This window comes from Monodelphis domestica, chromosome 3, assembly GCF_027887165.1.
Source record: "Monodelphis domestica isolate mMonDom1 chromosome 3, mMonDom1.pri, whole genome shotgun sequence".
NCBI lineage: Eukaryota > Metazoa > Chordata > Mammalia > Didelphimorphia > Didelphidae > Monodelphis > Monodelphis domestica.
This window is the reverse complement of record NC_077229.1, coordinates 83,840,449-83,861,494: the sequence shown is the minus strand read 5'-3', so window position 1 is coordinate 83,861,494 and position 21,046 is coordinate 83,840,449. Positions and strand designations below refer to the sequence as shown.

Genomic DNA, 21,046 nt, shown 5'->3' with positions numbered 1-21,046 from the left:
CATTCAAACCCTTCATTTTACCAGTGAGGAAACTGAGGCCCAAAGAAGTTAATGGAATTACTCCAATGTTACATAGCTAGCAAGTAGCAGAGTCAAGATTGGAGCCTGGTTCTTCTCATTCTAAACCCAACATACCTTCCACCATACTTAGTTTGAGAGCTCTTTTGATTGGTTGGGCCCCAAGTTTCCAATGTTCTCCTGGACCAGACAAAGGAAAAATAAGTAGCAAAGGTGGCCCCCAGCAAAGGGAGGAGATCCTAACCTACCTGAGCCCTAGCAACATTATGCTTCATGCAGCTCAGAAAGGACCTTTATTTCAATCCATAAATTATGATTTAAAGTTCTGTGCTAGGGACTTTGTAATCAGTCAGAGTTGTTTGTGTCCAGTCCTGTCCCTCCTTCTTTCCTCGAGGTTAAGAGGACAGGGATAGAAGTGGGCAAAACCCAAGGGGGATTGAGGGGGGAAAGTTGGATAGACAGAGAAGGGAAATTCTGGCAGCCCAGGTCTGCACCATGGTTCCCATGCTTTGCAAGCTGCCTCTGTCCATGTCAGTGCCCACATAGAAACCCAGACTGGCTATGGATGTAGTCAAGTAGCATCTCCATTGGTGCAGGGCATCTTCAAGAGTTGAAGCTGCATCTTAGGGGCCTTCTGCTGATCCTGCATCCAGTGCACCAGCTGAGTGTGTGCTCTCTCTAAGTCAGCCAGGCGGTTCTCCTGGGGGCAAAAAGATAGGAAGGGGCAAGAAGAGAAGAAAAAAGGTGGCAGCAGGAGCATAAGGCTCAATATCAGCTGTCTGGTTCCCCAAAGGCTAGCCCCCTTTTCCATTTCTTTCCCCCTTCATATTTTCTTAAAGCACTTTGTATAGACCTCTTAGAGAATCTCTGAGTGCCAGAACAGGAAGAGACCTTTTTCAGATGAGAAATTGAGGCCCAGAGGAGCAGAGTTATTTGTCCAAGGTTGCCTAGCTGGTAAATGTAGAGACAGTATTTGAACCCAGATCCAGTCCGGGGCTCCTCTAAACTGCCTTTCCTCTACCCTGATCACATCCTGCCTTGTATTATACTAATTTATAATTTCTATCATGTCTCCAGTTAGATTGTGAAATCCTAGAGGGCTGAAGCATCTTCTTGTCCATTCCCATCTCCCACTCCCTACTTTCCCTTCCCCAGTCTTCTGAAGTCTGGTACACTGTAGACCCCTAATAAATATTTGCAGAATAGAATAGAAGTCTTACCAAACTCTCCATCCTGGTATTCTCGCTGCTCTTACTCTGGAGGCCTGGACTATGCCCAGGATCCAGCTTCTGAGCCCTGTCCCAAGAGATAGTTCTTTTAGATCCTCAAACTTCCCCAAACTCCAGGAAGAGTTAGTAGTTGGGCAAGTAGGACAGGGAGAAAGCCAAGGTTGGGCAAGTAGGACAGGGAGAAAGCCTACCCAAGGTTGTCAAGTGGGAAGACTAGACAGAAGGAAACACTGTACAGTCTCCAGGGGCTAGGTTGGGAATAGGGAAGGGCAAATATTGGGCAGATGTGGGAAGGCATAGAACAAGGAAAGATGCTCACCTGGTCTTGAACTGGCCTTGGATCTCTTCCAGTTGGCCAAGTAGCTTCTTCTGTTGTTCCCCAAGGGCTTGGGTCTTATTGGCTAGGGTCTTCAACTGGCCAGCTAACACTCTCTGCTGTTCCCTTAGGGAGACTATCTCCTGCCGAAGCTCTGCCAGCTGTCCCTGGCAGAGAGGAGAGGAATGTTTGGTGGGAAGAGAGCCCAGAGAGTGGAGTAGGAGGGGTCTTACCTCCAGAGTCCCCTGATAGCACCAACTTTATCCTTTCTGCTGTTTGTAGGTCACAAGCTGGGTTATTACCTTTCCAGGGAGTCGGTGGCTGCAAATGCTATGGTCCATTTCATGTGGTTTTTCCAGGAAGCGCTGCCAGGGTACAGAGGACTTTCTGGGCAGTGAAGCAGAGACTCCAAGTCTAGAGCCACCCTGAGGTTGGGAGCCTCTCCGAAGGGAGTCCTTGGGCTTGGCCTGGGACAAGGGCCCAGAGGTGTGCGAATTGGCCGTCCGGGAGGCAGGGACACTCTGGGTACGCTGGATACGGCGATGTGGTCTCTTGACAGGCTGTTCCTCTCCTCGGCCTCGGCCCTGTATACTTCTGAGGGACTGACTCTTGGAGATGAGAGGAGTGTGCTTGGAGAGGTCCCTGGGGGCCAGGAAACCTGGCTTGTCTGAGAAGCTATAATGTGTCCCAAAAGAACACTTTTTGACTTTTGGTCCAAATGGCAACCAGACCCCTAATCCTCACCTATGATTCCAACCTGAATTCAATCTTGACCCTTGTTCCTAAATCCATCCCCTAATTCAGTCCTTACTATCACCCTGATGCCAATCCAAATCTTGATTCTATTTCTGATTCTAATCACAACCCAAACCCTGACCCTAGACCCAGTTTCTTGCCCTACTCCTAGTTCTTGATCTTGACCCTGATCTTGATCCATATTCCATTCAGAAACCCAACCAGCTGACCTCCCATGATTCCTGTACTCATGCTCGGTTACCTGGCATGGACCTGGGCCCTGATGTTGGTGGCGCAGGGCTGCATACTAACAGATACAGGCACGGGTCGGCCTTCCTCAATGGCTTGAAGTATGGTAGGCAATGGCTCCAGGCTTTCCTGTGTTGGCTACCAGAGAGATCACTATTAGGGGGGAGTCTGGCTGGATTCCCCACCACTGGTCTCTTGTTCTTTTAGGAAAGTCCTTCAGGTTCTGGGATAATGAGCCCTGAGCTCTAGACTGGACTCTGAGCTCTAGTCTCAAGAGTCTGAGTTTGGGGCATAGGATTGTAGGATGGACTGGGTTAATTCATGGACTAGAGACCCTAGAGACCATGAGATGGAGGGAAAGAATGGGATTGAGTGATCAGTCAGGAGTACCAGAGGTAAGGTGTAGGTACCTGGTCCAGGTCAGAGAAGATAGTGCGGAGCTGAATGTGCAGGATGGCCAGACCTCTGGCAAGGTCTCCACTTCCCTGGTAGCCCCTAGGGGCCCTGTCTCCATCTCCAGAGGCCACTTGAACCAGGAAGCGCTGCATGGCTGAGCTGTGTTGCTCCAAGAAATCATTCATGAAGCTCATGTAACCTTCCTTCTCGCCAAACCTGAAGGTAGGCAGAGACAGTCCCCCAAAAGGAGTTAGAGGGAAAGCCTGAGAGTCTTCCCTGCTTGTACCTTGCCCCAACTCCCATCTTGTTTTTCTTCCCCAGATCAGTGCTCAAGCTTTCCTGGGCTCCTTGCAGCTTCCTAAACATGACATTTCTTCTTGGTCCATCTTTGTACCTTTGCACTGGGGTCCCCCATGGACCCCTCCCTTCTCCTCTTTATTTCTTGGTTTTCTTGCTTCCTTTAGGACTCACCTCAAATCCCACCCTTTTCAGCAGCCCCCCCCCATCCCACCCCCACTCCCAGCTGCTAGCACCTTCCCCTCTCCAATTATCTTTATCCACTCTGTATGTATCTTGCATGTACCTATATTTATATGCTAACTCCTCCATTAGTACAGGAACTTTTTTTCTTGGCCTTTCATCATACCCCTTGAACCTATCACAATGCCTAACACATAGCAATTGCCTAATAAAAATTTAATGACTTACGGAGCTCTGTTGGCAAGGTTCTGAATGACCTTGGCGACGAGAGTGAGGGTTCGAGCCAGGCCAGGGCTTGGGTACTCATGGGCAAGGCCAAAGAGGCTGGGGGACATGATGGCTGGACACAGAAATCTCAGGAAGAGTGAGGCACAAACCAACCTCTCCCCCAGGGGCTCAACCCTCCGCTCCTGGCATGCTGCCCACCAGCTAGAGAACACAGCACTCAATTCAGCCGGGAACCAGCTATGGGGATCAACAGGGACAGCAGGTCAGAAGGTTAGGTTTGTATTGTATTGATAAGGAGATTTTGGGTCTAGAAGGATGGGCACTGAATTGGAAGAGGGAAGACTAGGAGAAAGAACCATGTAGGAGCTAGGGAGACCTGGAAGAGACCTAGGGACCAAAGTGATCAGATGTCAGAGATCAGGGTTACTGGATGACTCTGGTTGAGCGAATACCCAGATTACACCCTTAAGTCATGGATTCTATAAGAATGAGGAGCCAAGGGAAGAAGCCAGACTATCGCTTCTCCCTGGGACACCTTGTTAGGGGCAGGATGTTAGGGGCTGGACTCACTCAGAGGATCGGGTGATGCTCAGGAAGACATCCTCACAGCTTTGCCTCAGGGTGATCTGGTGCTCGGCCAGGGCTGGCTCAGGGCACTTGCTAGGGTCTACTTCACAGCCATCTTCAGAGGCACAGAGACGTCCCACAGCTCCTCCTGGGGCACAGATGTAGAGTGGGGTGGGCAGGCAGGGTTCATACTCATCACTAGCCCTTTCTTCTTGCCCAACTCTTCCTTCCCTACTTCTGTCTCTACCCATCTGGTCCTCCTAGGTTCCTTCTTCCTCTTCGTTGGCCCCTGGAAGCTGCTCCCCAGCCCCTGCTCTCCCAACCTCTTACCCAGTGTCTCCTGCAGGTAGCTCTGGCCCACCAGCTTCATGTACTCATCAATGGCTTTTGTGGCCAGTGTGTTTTCCCGGAACAGCAATGCTTCTCTCCCTCCACAGTGGGCCAGCTCTTCCAGGCCCAGGTCCGTCACTAGTGCCTGCAGCCAGGAATGGGGACTATGACCTCAGAACACAGATAGGGGCATCCCTATCCCCCAGCACGGTGGTTACACCTTCAATACATTGGGCCTCATCAGGCCATCCTAAGAAAGCTTAGAGAGACCTCTCATCCCTACAACCCTTCCCTACATGCACAATGATTGTGAACTCCATGACATTCCATTTCCCATATCACCCATGCCTGGAAAGTATTCCCTTCCAACCTCCATCTTATAGAATCCCCAGTTTTCCTCACTGAAATATAAGGCCTTTCCTGATTCTCCCAACTGCTAAGTTCCTCTCCCCCCAAATTATCCTGTATTTATTTTGTATTTACTTGTCTCTTAGAATGTAAGCTCCTTCAGGACAGGAAATGTCATTTTTTTCTTTGTATCTTCAGAACCTAGCCTCTTGAGCACAGCAGATACCCAATAAATGCTTGATCTCTTTTTCTTAGAGTTAAGTGACTTTCCCAGTGTCACACACCTAGGAAGGGTCTGAGGTAAGATTTGAATTTAGGTCCTTTTGACTTGAGGCCTGGAGCTCTATCCACTATGCTACCTAAGCCCCCTGCAAAAATCTTTAAATGACAAATAGAAAGTTCATATTTGATTCTAACAGTAGTAGCGAGCATTTAGGTTTATTGAATAAGAGAGTGACATGGTCAGATATGTGCTTGAGGAAAATTATGTTGGCTAGTCTTGTGGTATGTAGATCATAGAGGGGAGAGACTTGAAGCAGGACATTTAGGAAAATACAGCAGCAGGCTGGGTGTAAAATGATTGAGATCTTAACTAATGTGGTTTCAATGAGACTGAAGAAAAGCATTGAAAGTTGAGAAAGATGGAGAGAGGACTAACAAGGTCTGGTAACTGATTGGATATATGGGGTAAGTGGGGATTAAGGAAGACTTTGAGATTTTGAAACTGAGTGCCTTGAAAGTTAGTGGTGCCCTTGGTAGTAATAGAAAGTTTTGGAGAAAGGGAAATATTAATGGGGTTGTGTTCTAGACATGTTGTACTTGAGAGGCCTGTAAGATATCCAGTTTGAACATCTAACAGGCATTATATCCTATAGGTCTGAAAGACAGGAGAAAGTCTAGGACTGGATATATAGATCTGCTAATCTTGAGCAGAGAGGTGATAATTAAACCTATGAAAGTTGATAAGGTCCCCCAGAAAGATTAGATGAGGGTTTAGGACAGAACCTGAGGGTACACTTACAGTAAAGGGGTGGAAGATAGATGATCCAGCAAATGATCCTGACAAGGAATAGTCAGACAGGAATCGAGAGAACCAAAGAGAGAACAATTTCACAAAAAATCCGGAGGGGAGAAAGCAATCTAGGAGGAGAGGGCAGACAACAGTGTGAAATGATTCAAAAATGTCAAGGAAGATGAGAATTGAAAAAAGGCCATCAGATTTGCCAAGTAAGAGATCACTGGTAACTTCAGAGAGAGCAGTTTCTGTTGAGGGATGAAATTAGAAACCAGAATGCAAAGGACTGAGAAGAGAGTGAGAGGAGAGAACAAAAAAAGAAACAAACAAAAAAGAGGTAATGAGTGGAGAGGGCTTTTTCCTAGGAATTTTTCTGAGGAAGGAAAAAGAGTGATAGTATGGTAGTTTGAGGGATGGATAGAATCAAAAGAGGGATTTTTAAGAATGGAAGAGCCTTGGATATGTTAATAGGCAGTAGGGAAAGAATTTGTAGATGGGAACAGTTTGCAGATAAGGAAGAGAAGATGATTATGGAGTAATTTGCTAGAGAAGACTGGAAGGGATAAGATTAAAGACACATGTAGAGAAGATGGTGTTGGCAAGAAGGACCATCTTTCAAACAAAGACTGGAATAATGGGGGCTATATCAAGAGTCTGTGAGATGTAGAGATGAGGGAACTCTGATGCAGTGAAGTAGGAGGAGAGGTTCTCAGTATTGTAGAAAGGATAAAGTGCCTTCCAGCTCTAATCCTCTATGACCAGCATTAAAAAACTGAATTAAAATGTGTGACTGTCATGGTTTTACAGTTGGAGACACTGAGGCTTGGGGAGGTTAAATAATTTGTTAAGGGTCACACAGCTAGCATGTATCTGAGGCAGGATTTGTATTCAGACTATCCTGACTTCAGGTGAGGTGCTCTAGCCACTACTCCACAGCTGAACATAACATTGAAGCCAAATTAATCCAGTCTGCCATACATTGTTTTGTTTGCCTACTTTGTCAAAATTTCATGTTTTTTCTGTAGCAATATATATATATATATATATATATATATATATATATATATATATATATATATTATTGCCCTTTGGAGGCTTGGATTGACTATTTGGAGAAGGGGAAAGAAGAGAGGAAGTGGGACAGAACTGACCTGAGTGGGTAATAGAACTTTGTTTGAGTGCTTGAATTTAGAGGTACTGACATCACTTTTAGGCTTGTAGCATGGAAGCAACTGAGTTCAACATCTAGTTAGCAAGCAGTTAAAATAGGAAGCTGCCAGATAGATGGGTAGGGTCAACTCCTCTGGACCAATCCTCTCCCCAGACAGTGCCCTCTCTCCTACCTGTGCTTTTCCTGTGCCATGCAGCACACGAACCATGGTGGCTGCCAACTCTTCTTTGGCCTGGGCAGGCAGTTGGGGCTCCAGGACATGGCACAGCTCTGGGTAGTGAAAGGTGAGGAACTCAGCCAATTCCTTGTAGCGCTCAGTGGGTAGTATCCTCAGACAGCGTGCCCGAACTCGTGCCCTCAAGGCTGCTCCAGGAGGTCCACCTTCCAGAGGGAACCATCGCTCAAGGCCCCCTCCCATCTGTCCGAGCTCAGTTAGTGCCAGTGATACATTGCCCAAGTTCCGGTCCCCCTGGCACAATCGCAGAGAAAGATGGTGGGCTGGGGGCAGTGCCTCAAAGTGGAAGCGCTCTGCCCAAAAGTGAGGTCCAGGTCTAGCAGCTGTACGGGCCAACAAGGCCCCATCTAGCCACAGCTCCACTCGAAGGCCTTGAGAGCTACCCTGTGGGAGTTCCTTGGCTTCATGGATCCATACACTCAGCCATGTCTCTTTCCTTTCTTGGCTTTCCTGGAGAGAGAAAATAGAGGACTATTTTGGGGGAAAGGGAATAGTCTTGTTCTGCTTCAACTTGGAATAAAGATCTAGGACCAACGATGAAAAGAGGCAGAGAACAATTTCATGAAGGCAAATTTCATGAAAAACTTTTTACAATGAGAATTGGTCATCAATGATGGTATGAACTGCTTCCATAGATGATGAGTTCCCCATTACTGGACATATTCAAGTAGAAGTTAGACAATACCTCAGTATATATTTTAAAAGGCTATCCTACAATCCAGTGTTATTCTTGGTGCTCACCAAAGGCCTGGCATACAACTCATTTATTGGACAATTTGTCTATAACATTAGAGGATCTTACAGGTCCTTTCCAATTCTGCTAAAGGCCCTTTCAGCTCTGACATTCCTTGCTCTCAGCTCTAACACCCTTGTATTCTAAGGGCCTTCCCAACTTTGACATTCTGTTTTAAGTCTCCTTCCAGTTCTGACATTTCCTGTTCCAAAGCTCCTCCCAGCTCTGGCATTGTGTGCTCCAAGGATCTTCCCAGAACTGCCCTTTTGTCTTTTGGTCCTTTCAAGCCTTTTGTAATTCTGATTTCAAATCTCAGCAGTTACCAGAGGTTTTTTCTCAGTCAGCCTGTCTTTTTGGGCCTGCCCTGAATTTGGGACTTGGGTTGGCTATTTAAGTCAGAGCTAAGGCTAGGTTAGGGTCCCGAATGCCAACCTGATGGGGCTGTAGGCTCTGGCGCAGATCCTCGATCCAACGATCTCTCTCGACTGCTGAGCCACAGGAGAAGCAGCGACTTCCACTGGGCCAGGTAACCTGAAAGGAGAAAAGGGAGCCCTTTTAGAAGGGAATTGGAAATCAGGGGAAGTAAAGATACCAAAGGTGGGCATACAAGACTTAAAGGGAAGATAATCCATGGGTACCAACTGAGTCAGGGAGGACATGCCCATCTGGCCCCCTCTCCTCTCATACCTGGAAGCAGTAGGGCTCCCCAAGGAGACTGGGATGCAGGGGCCACACTTGCACATTTCGTTCATTGCTCAGGTCCAGCTCTTTGATGGGTCCTTCACTGACCAGGGACTCTTGGGACCCCCGGGCACTAGAGGACCTGGTAGAAGAGTGGGATCTGAGATTAAAGGGAGTGATATTTCAATACCCAACCTGGGTCACTCTAGTTATCCTCAGCAAAGCTGCCTCACATTGAGGGAACCTACCAGATTTATAACAATAATTATACTTATTATTGTTGCACCTTACATTTATGTAGTACTTCATATCCATTATCTTATCTGATCTTCACAATAACCCCGAGTGATTGGTGCTTTCATTATCCCCATTTACAGGTGGGGATGTTGAGGCTCACATATGTAAAGTTTCTAGTTTTGGCTCTGAGTTTAGAGCAGAAATTCCTGTGCCTGAGGGTACAAAAGAGAATCTTGGAATATTTTTGTATATGTGTGTTGGGTTCAAGTTGTGGTAGGTAGCCGACTATACTGTCTTACCTTGTAAAACCCCAATGGTCTCAGATGGTGAGGACACATGCTCAGTATGCTCTCTGTGAGTGGTTCCTTCCTCATTTGCCTTTATCAGTCATATCTTATATTTCTGTGGGTTAACCATGCGAGGTGGGTTGTGCAACATTATTTTTCCCGTTTCACAGATGAGGAAACTGAGGCTTAAACAAGTGACAATCCTTCCCCAGAGCTACAGTTCTAAAGGTTAAGCCTTAAAGGCAGCTCTAGTGATATCAAGCCTAGGGTTCTTTGCTTTCTATTGCTCCATGTGGTCCTTACCCAGCCCCAGGGCTTCCAGCTTTCCCCTTCTTCTTCTCCTTGAGCCTCTTCCACAGCAAACCCTGGAGATTAAAGGGAAGAGGTCAGGGGTGGGACTGCATAGTCCCCCCAGGGTCTCCAGCTACCCATCCTTGCATCTGAGTCTCACCCTCACGTTGTAGCCCTGGTTGGCACTGGTGGCCTCGGACTCACCTCTTCTTGGACTCTGCTCTGTAAAGGGAAGTAGAGTTGGGGGGCTGGGAGTAGACATCCAGGGTCCCAGCAGTCTCTTCTACTAGGATCCCTTAGTCTGGGATATATGTGTCCCCTCCCCCCCCTCAGGTCCACTCCAGCTTCCTTTTCCCATCCCATCCCATCCCCTCATGATTGAATCCAGACTCCTATCTTAGTCAGTCTTCTCTCCCAACACAGCTCACCTGGTTCTCTGGCTCCTGCGGCTATCAGTTGCACACTGCCTTCAGAGCCCACGCTCCCAGCCCTGGCAAGATTTCTTCCTGAAGCCTATTTACAGATAGGTAGAGAGACTCTTATTCCTTTCACATTCTGTTCAGCTTCCCTTTCCATGTCCTTCCGGTTTCCTCATCACCCATCCATTCTTAATTCTGAACCCAAGCCTTCTTCCAGCTTTCCTTCCCTTCTCCCTCTTCATCCTTCTCCTGCCCTCCTCCCCACCACCTTACCTCCTCCTCTCTCCCCAGAAGCAGCAGTTTCCCATCCAGGAGGGTGAAGCCACTGATGTCCCAGACTGGAGCATCTGCAGTGGGAGCCTCAGGAATGCGCTGAGTCACAGGTGGGAAATCTGAGCAGAGAGTATGCAGGTGACATCAATGATGACAATGACAATAGGGAGCATTTACATAGTGCTTTCAAGTTTGGCAAAGTATCTTACACATGCTATTGCATTGTATCTTCTACAGAACGCTGGGAAGGCCTGAAAATCCCCTTTTTTGGTCTTTCAAAATATTCTTAAATTCGAGTCCTTCTAGTGCTATCAGCTCAACCAGCTCACCGAATCACAGACTCAGAATTGGAACGGAACTCTGAAGTCATCCAAGGCAAACCATTCTAGAAAAAGACTATCCCCTACAAACTGCTGGGCACTAGCCAATTGCTAAGTGGTCTCTTCCTTGCTCTGGCCCCATCTTTCTCCCTCTCTAAGAACCTAGGAGTGATTATCATTTCTAGGTGGGAGGGAGTAAGGATGTTGGTGCTACCAAGGAGAGGTATAGGGATTGGAGACCTACATTTATAGAATGATTTAAGATTTATCAATATTTGGGAATCTATGTGTCAAAACAAACACAGGAATTATATGAACACAACTATAAAACATTTTTCACAGAATTAAAACTAGATCTAAACAAGTAGAAAAACATTAATTGTTCATGGGTAGGAAGAACTAATATAATAAAAATGACAATCCTATCTAAATTACTTTACTTATTCAGTGCTATACCTATCAAATGAACAAAACCTTTTTTACAGAATTAGAAAAAATAATAGCAAAGTTCATCTGGAAGAGCAAAAGATAAGAATATCAAGGGAACTAATGAAAAAAATGTGAAGGATGGTGGCCTAGCAGTACCAGATCTTAAAACTGTACTGTAAAGCAGCAATCATCAAAACAATATGGTACTGGCTAAGAGACAGAAGGGTGGATCAATGGAATAGACTGGAGTAAATGACCTCAGCAATCTAGTGTTCAATAAACTCACTATTTGACAAAAACTTCTGGGAAAATTAGAAAACAGTATGGCAAAAATTAGATTTAGATTAATATCTCACACCCTATACCAAGATAAATTCAAAATAGGTATATGATTTAATATAAAGAATGATATTATAAGTAAGATAGGTGAACGTAGAATAATATGCCTGTCAGATCTCTGGGGAAGGGAAGAATTTAAGACCAAGCAAGAGATATAGAACATTACAAGATATAAAATGAATAATTTTGATTATATTAAATTTAAAAAGTTTTGTACAAACAAAACAATTGCAACCAAAATTAGAAGGGAAGCAACAAATTGGGAAAAAATCTTTATAACAAAAAACTCCGACAAAGGTCTAATTTTTCCAATGTATAAGGAACTATGTCAAATTTACAAGAAATCAAGCCATTCCCCAATTGACAAATGGTCAAGGGATATGAATAGGCAGTTTTCAGATGAAGAAATCAAAACTATAAATAATCATATGAAAAAGTGTTTTAAATCCCTTCTAATTAGAGAAATACTTGTATAACCCAGTGGAATTGCTTGTTAGCTTTGGGAGAGGGAAAGGAAGAGGAGGAGAGAACATGAATCATGTAACCATGGAAAAATATTTTAAAAAATAAAATAAAATTTAATTTAATTTAAACTTTAAGAAAAGATTTGTCAAGTGCTTTCCTTACAACATTATGAGGTAAGTAGAATTTTCATTTTACAGGTAAAGAATCAGAGTCTCAGAGAGGTAACCTGACTTGCTCAAAAGATACAAGAAGCCACAGTCCCTGTCCTCCGAGAACAGAGGCATGTTGGAAACAAGCTTTGGACTAGGAGTCAGAGGTCTTGGATTCTTGCCCAGTATCTTCCGATAACTGACTATAGTACCCAGAGCAAGTCACTTTCCCCTCCCACCCATCCCCCACTGTAGCCTTCTCACACTGGAATATCCTCTCCTGCTGTCTCTTCTCCTGTTGGGGAGGACCTTCATTTGGGGGAAGGGCTCAAACAGGCCAACCTTCCCCTTTAGGTTATAGTCCAGATTTCATTTTCTGGTCCCCCATCCCCAGTTATTCAGCTCCTGTTTTTATATTGTCTTCCCCTATTATAATGTAACTCCTCTGGGGCAGAGTCTAGCTTCCTTTTTTGCAAGTCTTTGAAGAATTGGAATGTTGTCGTTTTTTTTTTTCAGTAGAATTCCACCCTTTTTTTGAGGGGGTTTTCTTGGGCAAAGATACTGGAGAGGTCTGCCATTTCCTTCTCCAGCTCATTTTATAGATGAGGAACTAAGTAAACAGGATGAAGTGATTTGCCCAGGGTCAGTTTAGTAAGTGTCTGAGGTCAGATTTGAACTCAATAAAATGAACCTTCCTGATTCCAAGCCCACAGTGCTCTATCTAGCGCCATCTAGCTGCTCCCAGTAACCCCAAGCTACCTGACAAGCAATAAGAGCTTAATAAATGCTTGTGTTCCCTTACCTTTGTGGGGCTCAGGTCTCCCTTGCCCATAGCATGAGATCCAAACTGCTTAGCCTGTCATTCAGGGTTTTCCACCATCCGACCCCCCATCCTCATACTTTTCCAACTGTATTATTTATTGCTCAGATCATAGACTGAGTGACTATTCATGTGACTACTCAGCTCTAATCAAGTAGGTTCTTCTTGCTCTTTTCCTGAGCTTGCTTCTATGCATTGAAAACCCAACTCAATTACTAGAAAGAATAGCAGATCTGGAGAAAATCTCAATAACCATCTAGTCTAACCTCGTTCCTCCCCACCCCCCCCAACCTCCACCAAATGAATTCTCACTACTACATACCCAATAAATGGTCATTCAGCTTTTGCTTGAAGACTTTGAGAGACAAGGAACCTACTACCTAACCCAAGAGGCCGATTCCATTTATGGGCAGCTCTAATTGTCAGGAAAAATTTTCCAGACATCAAGCTTTAGTTTGTCTCTTTCTAATCTCTATCCATTGTTCCTGGTTTTACCCTCTTAAGCCAAAGAAAACAAATCTTATTTCTCTTTAGTATAACAGCCCTCCAGATGCTGTGTTTCCACTGAGCATTCTCTTCTATGGGTTAGATGTCCCCAATTACTTCAGCCAGAGCTCATATGTCATGGAATCAAGTCTATTTGCCATTCTGGCTACTGCCCAACTGGATCATCTCTGTCTTATCAAATGCTCTTTCTATAGCTGAAGAGGTGTGATCAGACCAGGACAGAGTATATAGTAAGTCATATCCTTGGAATCTACATCTCTCTCTCCCTTTTTCTCTTCCCCCCCCTCTCCCTTCCTCCCTTCTGTTCTCTCTCTCTCCCTCTCCCCCACCCCCCTCATTTAAATTCTGACTTTCTGTGCTAGAATCAGTTCTAATACAGAAGAGCAGCAAGGGCTAGGCAAAGGAAGTTAAGTGACTTGTCCAGGATGACACAGCTAGGAAGTTTCTGAGATCAGTTTGGGGCCCTGCTTCTCCCAACTCCAGGTTGGCTTTCTCTCCACTGTTCGACCTAGCTGTTCTAGTTGTATCTTTCATAATGAAACTTAAAATCATATCAGGCTTTTTGGTTGCTTTATCACCACGATGACCCATATTTAGCTTGAAGACCACTATCACTATGAAATCTTTTTCAGATCAACTGTTGCCTAATCATATTTCCTCCATCTTGTACTTGTGATTGTTTTGAACCCAAGTGACTTTACGTTTACCCTATTGCATTTCTTTCTTTCTTATTAAACCCCTTACCTTCTGTCTTAGTATCAATTCTAAGACAGAAGAGCAGCAAGGGCTAGGCAATGGGGGTTAAGTAACTTGCCCAGGGTAACACAGCTAAGAATTGTCTGTGATCAGTTTTGAACTCAGTTTCTCCCAACTCCAGGACCAGTTCTCTATCCACTGTGCTACTCAGCTGCCTCTATTCTTATTGCTTTTCATCTTATTTTTCTCCATATATACTAGGATCAAATGACATACTCTTTGCTATTGCTCAAACATAACATTCCATCTCCCACCTACCTATTCCTTTGTACTGACTGTCCCCTATGTCTGGAATGGCCTCTTTCTTCATCTTTGCCTCCTGGCTTCCCTGGCTTCTTTCTCCACTGAGTCCCACCTTCAACATGAAAACTCTCCCAGTTTTCCTTAATTTTAGTGCCCTTCTTTTTGAGATTATCTCTATTTTATCCTGTATATATCTTGTTTCTACTTCATTGTTTACATGGTGTCTCTCTTCCTAGTCTCTGAACTTCTTGAGGACACGGACTGACTTTGAATCTTTTTTTGTATCCATAGAGCTTAACCCAGTGCCTGGCACCCGATAGGCACTTTATCGAATGCTAGTTGGCCTTGCTTACTTGATCTGACCTGATAATTTTACCGTTCAGCATTGTTTAGCAAGGTCTTACTGTGTGCAAAGCACCCATTCTGCTAGGTACTGGTAATATACAGCCCCTCACTATAGGAAGGTTAAGATCATGTACACAGATAGCTTCTGGCACAAGATAGAATGAGATAAAGGTAAAGTCTTCTACCTAGGCAATATTCAAGGAAACCAGAGATCATTTCTAGCTAGGGGATTTGGACTCAGGGAATGGGTGGCAACCGAGATGGGACTTGAAGGATGAGGGAACTTTAATAGGTATCAGAAGAAAGGAAATTCATTCAAGTTAAGAATGCATAAAGGTGCAAGAGGGAAAGATGAGATCAGAGAAGAGCTAGTCTGGTTGGTGGGAAAAGTTGTGTTGCAGGGAGTAATATAAAATATATCTATAATGCTACATTATTGGAGGGCCTAAAAATTCAGGCTAATAAATTTGTTGTCACCATTATTTTGTTATTATTTATCCTAGAGGTGTAACAGGAGATTTAGCCAGGTCAAACTAAGTATCCTGCAGAGGAACTAGTTGTTGTTTTTTTTTTTTTTGGTGAAGATCCCTGGAATTTATAATCTTCCTAAATCCAGGAAGAGATTGAACTTTCATGGGTTTGAGCTGAAGGGTAGAATTTCTTCCCCAGCAGGAGCTTTGGAAGGTCTCTAACAGACAGAAGGGAATGGGGAGAGACAGACAGGAGTCTGTGAAGGAATTAAGAGCAGCAGCAGCAAGGATGAAGGACAGCTTGAATGGGGGACTGGCAGTGAGGGTCTAGAGCTGATTGAAAGAATCCTGCTGAGAGGTGATGAAGCTGTTCTTCCCAAAGAATTCAAACAGTGCTGATATGACTCTCTCCCTACTTTCCATCTTTTCTGTCCATTTCAGACATGTCGAAATCCTAAACTCTCCATTTCTTTGCTTTTGTGTTAAGATTCTGTACGGACAGTAGTTCCCTTTGTTTGTTAATAGCTTAGTATTGGTATTAGCAATAAGTATGTAGTTTTACTGGGTTGCAGATTTTCTTATTTTGTCAGACTACTAATGATATCATTGTTTTAAGAGTGCAAGCCATTATATTGTCTTATATAAATGTGCATGTACTCTTGTGATGTATACATGTATTGTGTCATGCCTTTACCTGGGACACTGGTTTAATCACTCTCATTCTGTTAAGTGGTGATGTGGAATTGGATGCTAAGTGGCATAATTTCAGATACCAAGTGTACTAACGCTGTCTTTGAATGGGGCTGAAAAATTCTAAATCAAAGGAGTGGAACAGGCTACGCCAGATAGGTCAGACTAATTCCCCAGCATGTAGAAGAAATAATCTGGGAACCATCAATGGGAACTCTTGGGTTTGAAGTCTTCTCAGCCCAGCAAGAAACTGTACTATCATAGGTTCAAGTTGCAGAATGGGATTTCTTTCAGAGCAGAACAGACATCATTCTGTGATAGTTGAAGGGAGAATCTGGAGAGACAGGGGGACTATGATAAATCTGAGAGAGTGGCAGCAGCAGTAATGATGGGGGACAACTTACTATTTTAAATAGTACTTTAAAGACAATTATTTCTAAATAATAAGATTGATACTAATCGCCTTTAAGTCATGTATATCTTTAATTCTATATAGAGTCAAAGTGGGGCATGAGTGGCTAAATTTAATACATAGGATTTAAACAGGTTGAAGATCGTCATTTCTGGCCTAATGTTAAGTATTTCCTAACTAAGAGTTGCAAAACCCCACCTTCTATCTTCATTATCCTTTTGTCTTCCTACTCCTGATTATTTACCATTTTCCCCATATACCTTGTTTATAAATAGTTTTTTTTGTATGCTGTCTTCCTCATTTGACTGTGAATTCCTTGAGAGCACAGACTACCATTTGCTTTCCTTTGTATCCCCAGCACTTAGCACAATTCCTGGAACAATGAAAGTGCTTAATAAATGTTTATTTATTGACAGACTAAAAGCTATGTGGATGAGAAAGGATCTAGTGATAAAAATTTTTCAAGAATAACCTATAGGCTTAAGCTTCCTAAAATAGAATGGGAAGAGATCCATGTTGATCTAGGCCAGCCATTATGCCTCAGCTAAAGCCACAGGAGCTTCCCCTTCACCATTTTTCTGTAGTCATAATAAACTGTTTTGAATCAAAGAGCCCTGTGCAAAATCTCCAGTTTATAGTGGAAAGGAGTAGGGTTGAAGAAGGCAGTGACCAATGGGAAGGTTATATATACTCTGAACTAGCCCAGTTGGATGAAACCAAAGTGGTCTGGAAGGGATTAACTTCTTCACTTTCCAGATGATAGGATTGAAAGCTCTCCCCTGAAAGCCTTGCACCTGCCGGTTCCATTGAAGAGACATGAAAAGTTTTTGAACAGTGGAGTGATCCTAAGGTAGAATTAGGCTTTAGTGAGAATAATTTGGCAGTGATGCGAAGGGCAGATTGATTGCAAAGAGGTAAGACTAGAGGTAAGAAATCAGTAAAAAGATTATTACAATCATTGAGTCCAAGGTTAATCAGAACCTGCATGAGAGTAGTGATGATGGGAGTGAAAATTTTAGCGTTTTCAATCACAATTCCAAAGCATTTGTGCTTTTCACCTCCAGATAGCAGATGGATTTAGAGGGCAAATTGAATCCTCTTTTTTTCCTTTCTTTTCTTTTCTCTTAAGATATGGTTAATGCAAGAATTTGTTTTGCATGATTATAAAAAAATGGAAACATTTTAGAGAAGACTTTCATAGAGGAAGTGGTTTTAGATTAGGTCTGGAAGAAGGGGTAGGTCTTGGAGAAGAGAGAGCAAGAGAGGTGAGGATGGAGGAGAGGAGAGAGATGGGTGGGGAGAGGTGTTTAACTTAGGAAGAACAACATGACCACATGCTTTGAGGAAGTAATGAATCTTTGGTTTGAGAACAATGAGGAAACCAGGCTGGCTAGACACAAAAGGGAGTAGTGGGATATAAAACTAGAAAGGCTGAAGCCAGATCGTGAAAGAACTTGAATGACAGATAGAAGAATTAGGATTCAGCACAAGAGAGGAGAAAGAGTCAGATAAGTAGGAGGAGAACCAGGAAAGAGCTGTGTTACAGAAACCAAAGGAAGAGAGAGTAAGACTGTCAACCCATCAGTAAAACTGAAATAATGAGGATTGGTCAAATCCAACTCCCACAGATGTTGTGAGGACTAAATTAAGTTTTAAAAAACATTTAATTAAGCATCTATGGTGTTCAATTCACACATAGGAAATAAGATCATGGGCGATATCCTGTAGGTAACAAAGAGCCATAAAAGGTGTCTGCATAGAAGGATTTGATCAAAGTTAGAATTAGAACACTGCATTACTAGTCCAAAGATAAGACCCTGCTACTTACTAGCTATGTGACAAGTAAGTCTTTTGTCTTTGAGACTCCTGTTTTCTCAGCTATAAAATAAGGAGATTAGATCAGTGATGGCAAACCTATGGCATTGGTGCCAAAGATGGCACACAGAGCACTCTCTGTGAGCACATGACTACCCTCCCCACTCCCCTAGAGTTCATTACTAGAAAGGCAGAGGGACTCGGTTTGAGCTGCTCCCTTTCCCCTCTCCACCTCCCCTGATGACATTTTTTTTCAATCACCTGCCCCTCTGCTCAGCAGCCCAATGGGAGCTCTTTCTCCCTCCCCTGTGTGGGGTAGGGCACATGGTCTGGGGGGGGGGGCAGCCCAGCATTCCACCTCTTAAAGGTTCACCATCACTGGGATAGATGACCTTTGACATCTTTTCCAGCTTTCCCCTATGAATGGGCCTTATGAAAGATGCTTCTGGCAGAAGGGATTAGAATCTGGTTTATGATTGGAGAAGGGACCTACTGGAGATAGGAAAGCTAGTTGGGAGGCACCTGTAATAAATAGTCCAGGCAAGAGATGGTGAGGTATTAACTAAGATAGTAGCCATTGGAATAGAGAAGGAATAGGTGGGAGAGACCCTGTGAACATGGAACTGGCAGAGCTTGGCGGTTGTGAAGGTGAGAGAAAGGGAGAAATCAAGTTTCCTTTTCCATTCTGCCTCCATATGAATGATTGTCATCCCAAGTAAGGACTGAGGACCTCCTTTCTGGAATGCCCTCCTAAGATGATTCAGCCTAATGCAGAGTTGTAGGTGAAGGATGCACAGCCACCTCATTCAGATGAGTGAGTGGGCAGCCTGGTTCAAACAGACCTCCAGCCAAATGTCTTCTGAGGCATTTATCCTTGGGAGCCCTAGGAGTGGTATCATGGCACTGAGCCAATCACAACTCTTTCATTAGTTTATTGCCCTGCTCTCTAGCTTTTAGACAACCCAGAGACTTTCCTAGAAGTGAGTGATGGTTTAGGAATCCCATCTCTTCCCAGTTTCTTGGCCCCTCTTGACAACGTACCCTTAGAATGGGACAAGCTGAATCCAAGTGTCTGGATCCACTGCCTCCATTTTGTCTTATTTGGTGACTATCACAACTATGCCCAAAGGGAGAGATCCCGATGTATTCGCTTTTTTCCCATCATCCCTCAAGAGGAGTCCAGATTGGAGGCATTTACCCTCTCACCTTTTGCCTTCCCCTGAAACTGCCAGAGACAGGTAGAGAAGGGGCAAATCCGGTCTCAACCGCTTCCTCTCCTAGCGCTCCCCACAACTTCCTGTGTATTAGAGAGGGTGATGAGGTGGCTCTTTTTCCCTCTCCTGTTCAGAGAAGAGGGAACCCAGGCATCCGGCTTCCCAACTAGCTTCTTGGGTTTGTAAAAACCTAGAATGGCCAGTGCTTTGAGAAAGTTCTTAAGTGGGGCAGGGGTTGTGGCCTGGGGTGAGGGGAAAGATGCCTGGGAATAAGATTCCCTGAAGATAATTCTCTAAATCTTCACTTGTTTTTTGGGAGCCAGACAGAAACTTGGAGATTTCTGAGCCCAGAGAGCTCTCCGAACCTCTATTGGGACCTTGAAGCAAGTCCCTTGTGGATGGGGAGAAGCAGCTAGGAGTCACCTGGGGCCCTTTGGGTCCCAAATCCTTGGACATGGTAGTCACCTCTAGGGCAAAGCAGAATGGGCTGTGCCTGGGCATCCAGGCCTGTTGTGAACTAAGTCATCCTTACCTGATGCCTCTGACTCTGGTGCTGCCTCCTGTTCAGAACCAGGCACATGGTCAGGTGTCTGCTGCTGACTCCCAGAGCGAAGATATTTGGACAGTTTCCAGTTCCAGCCTCCTCCTGACTCTTTGGCAGAGATAGCCCGGCGGAAGAGAGACCGATGAGTGGGTCTGCAGGCTGGTGGCTCTGGGGTCTCGGGGTTACTCAGCGCCCGGCCCCATCCTTGAAGCCGGCCCCATCTGGAGGCCCCTGCTGGCTTGTCTCCTCCCAGCCGCCAGCGGTAGGAGCCCAGTGGGGAAGCAACCTTGGGCTGGGGGCCTGGCAGGGCAGGCTTCTCCATCTCCTGTGGGACAAGGAGATAAGGGAAAGAAGAGTCAGACTGCAGGGATGAGGTAGGGGACCATCAGATCTGGGTGTGTGTGTGTGTGTGGGGTCAATCCTCAGCCACCCTGTATCTCTGTTGCTGTTCCCCCTGCTCCCCAAATAAAGGAAAAGGGTTCATGGTTCTAGATTCAGCTATAAGCCCCCTTGCGGGAAACCCCATCAGGCCCCCTTGTCCTTACCTCTGTTTCCTGCTGGGCCCCAGTGTCAGTCACCCAGGACTGCTTCCTTGCCAGTGAGCCCTGACCCCACGTGACACCCCCTGCTTTGCCCCGCCCCTGCCCCTCAGCCTGTGCCCCAGAGCTCTTTAGGGAGCCTGGGGAGAAAACAGGGCTAGGATGGAGGCTAACACTTAGAAAGATAATACACCATGGGGGATATATTGAGGCAAAATTGATAGCAGAGGGAAAATCAAGTGATGGAGTGGAGAGACTGGAATCACTGGGCCTGAGTTCAAGTTTGGGCTCTGCTGTTTATAAAATGTTTGACCTTGGACAAGCCACTTAAGTTCTCTGAGCCCTGGTTTTCTCATCAGTCAATGAACCCAACAAGAAAGTACTTATTCAAAACCTATTGGGGGTGGGCAGCTAGGTGGCTCAGTGGATAGAATGACATACCTGGAGTCAGGTGGACCTGGGTTCAAATGTGGCCTCAGTTACTAGCTGTGTGACTCTGGGCAAGTCACTTAATCCCATTTGCCTAGCCCTTAACTGCTCTTCTGGCTTAGAGTTGTTACTAAGACAAAAAAAATAAAGGTTTAAAAAAAAATCCTTGCTGTGTGACCCTGGGCAAGTCACTTAACCCCATTGGCCTTGCCCTTGCCCTTTTGTCTTAGAGTTGCTACTAAGTGAGAAAGTAAGATGTTTTTATTTTTTGTCTGATTGTTTTAAAGCTTGTTTTGTTCAGGCAGGCACTGTGCCAGGCACT

The 21,046-nt window shown here is 44.8% G+C and overlaps 1 protein-coding gene and 1 long non-coding RNA gene across 2 annotated transcripts; one reads left to right on the top strand and one right to left on the bottom strand.

Moving 5' to 3' along the window:
* Positions 1 to 298: 298 nt before the first annotated feature.
* On the bottom strand, positions 299 to 20,338 carry RASAL3 (RAS protein activator like 3). Its single transcript, XM_056822326.1, has 18 exons — positions 20,302 to 20,338; positions 19,745 to 20,081; positions 10,239 to 10,357; positions 9,975 to 10,059; positions 9,707 to 9,768; positions 9,559 to 9,620; positions 8,738 to 8,873; positions 8,483 to 8,581; positions 7,255 to 7,767; positions 4,549 to 4,693; positions 4,222 to 4,366; positions 3,652 to 3,888; positions 2,958 to 3,159; positions 2,561 to 2,685; positions 1,866 to 2,238; positions 1,567 to 1,730; positions 1,239 to 1,314; positions 299 to 718 (listed from the first exon to the last, which is right to left on the bottom strand). Exons 2-18 carry the CDS (start codon positions 20,076 to 20,078, stop codon positions 590 to 592), a joined length of 3,006 nt encoding a protein of 1,001 aa, XP_056678304.1. The 5' UTR covers positions 20,079 to 20,081; positions 20,302 to 20,338; the 3' UTR covers positions 299 to 589.
* Positions 7,787 to 11,871, top strand: LOC130458269 (uncharacterized). Its single transcript, XR_008917386.1, has 3 exons — positions 7,787 to 8,576; positions 9,970 to 10,073; positions 10,257 to 11,871. It is a non-coding gene; the product is annotated as an uncharacterized LOC130458269 (long non-coding RNA).
* Positions 20,339 to 21,046: the final 708 nt, after the last annotated feature.

Coding starts and splice junctions, on each gene's coding strand:
- RASAL3 (XM_056822326.1), bottom strand. CDS start 20,078: ATGGAGAAGCCTGCCCTGCCAGGCCCCCAGCCCAAGGTTGCTTCCCCA. Junction 8,874..9,558: donor GCTGGAAGCCCTGGGGCTGG/GTAAGGACCACA, acceptor CTCTTCTACCAG/GTCCTCTAGTGCCCGGGGGT. Junction 2,686..2,957: donor TCTTCTCTGACCTGGACCAG/GTACCTACACCT, acceptor TCTCTCTGGTAG/CCAACACAGGAAAGCCTGGA.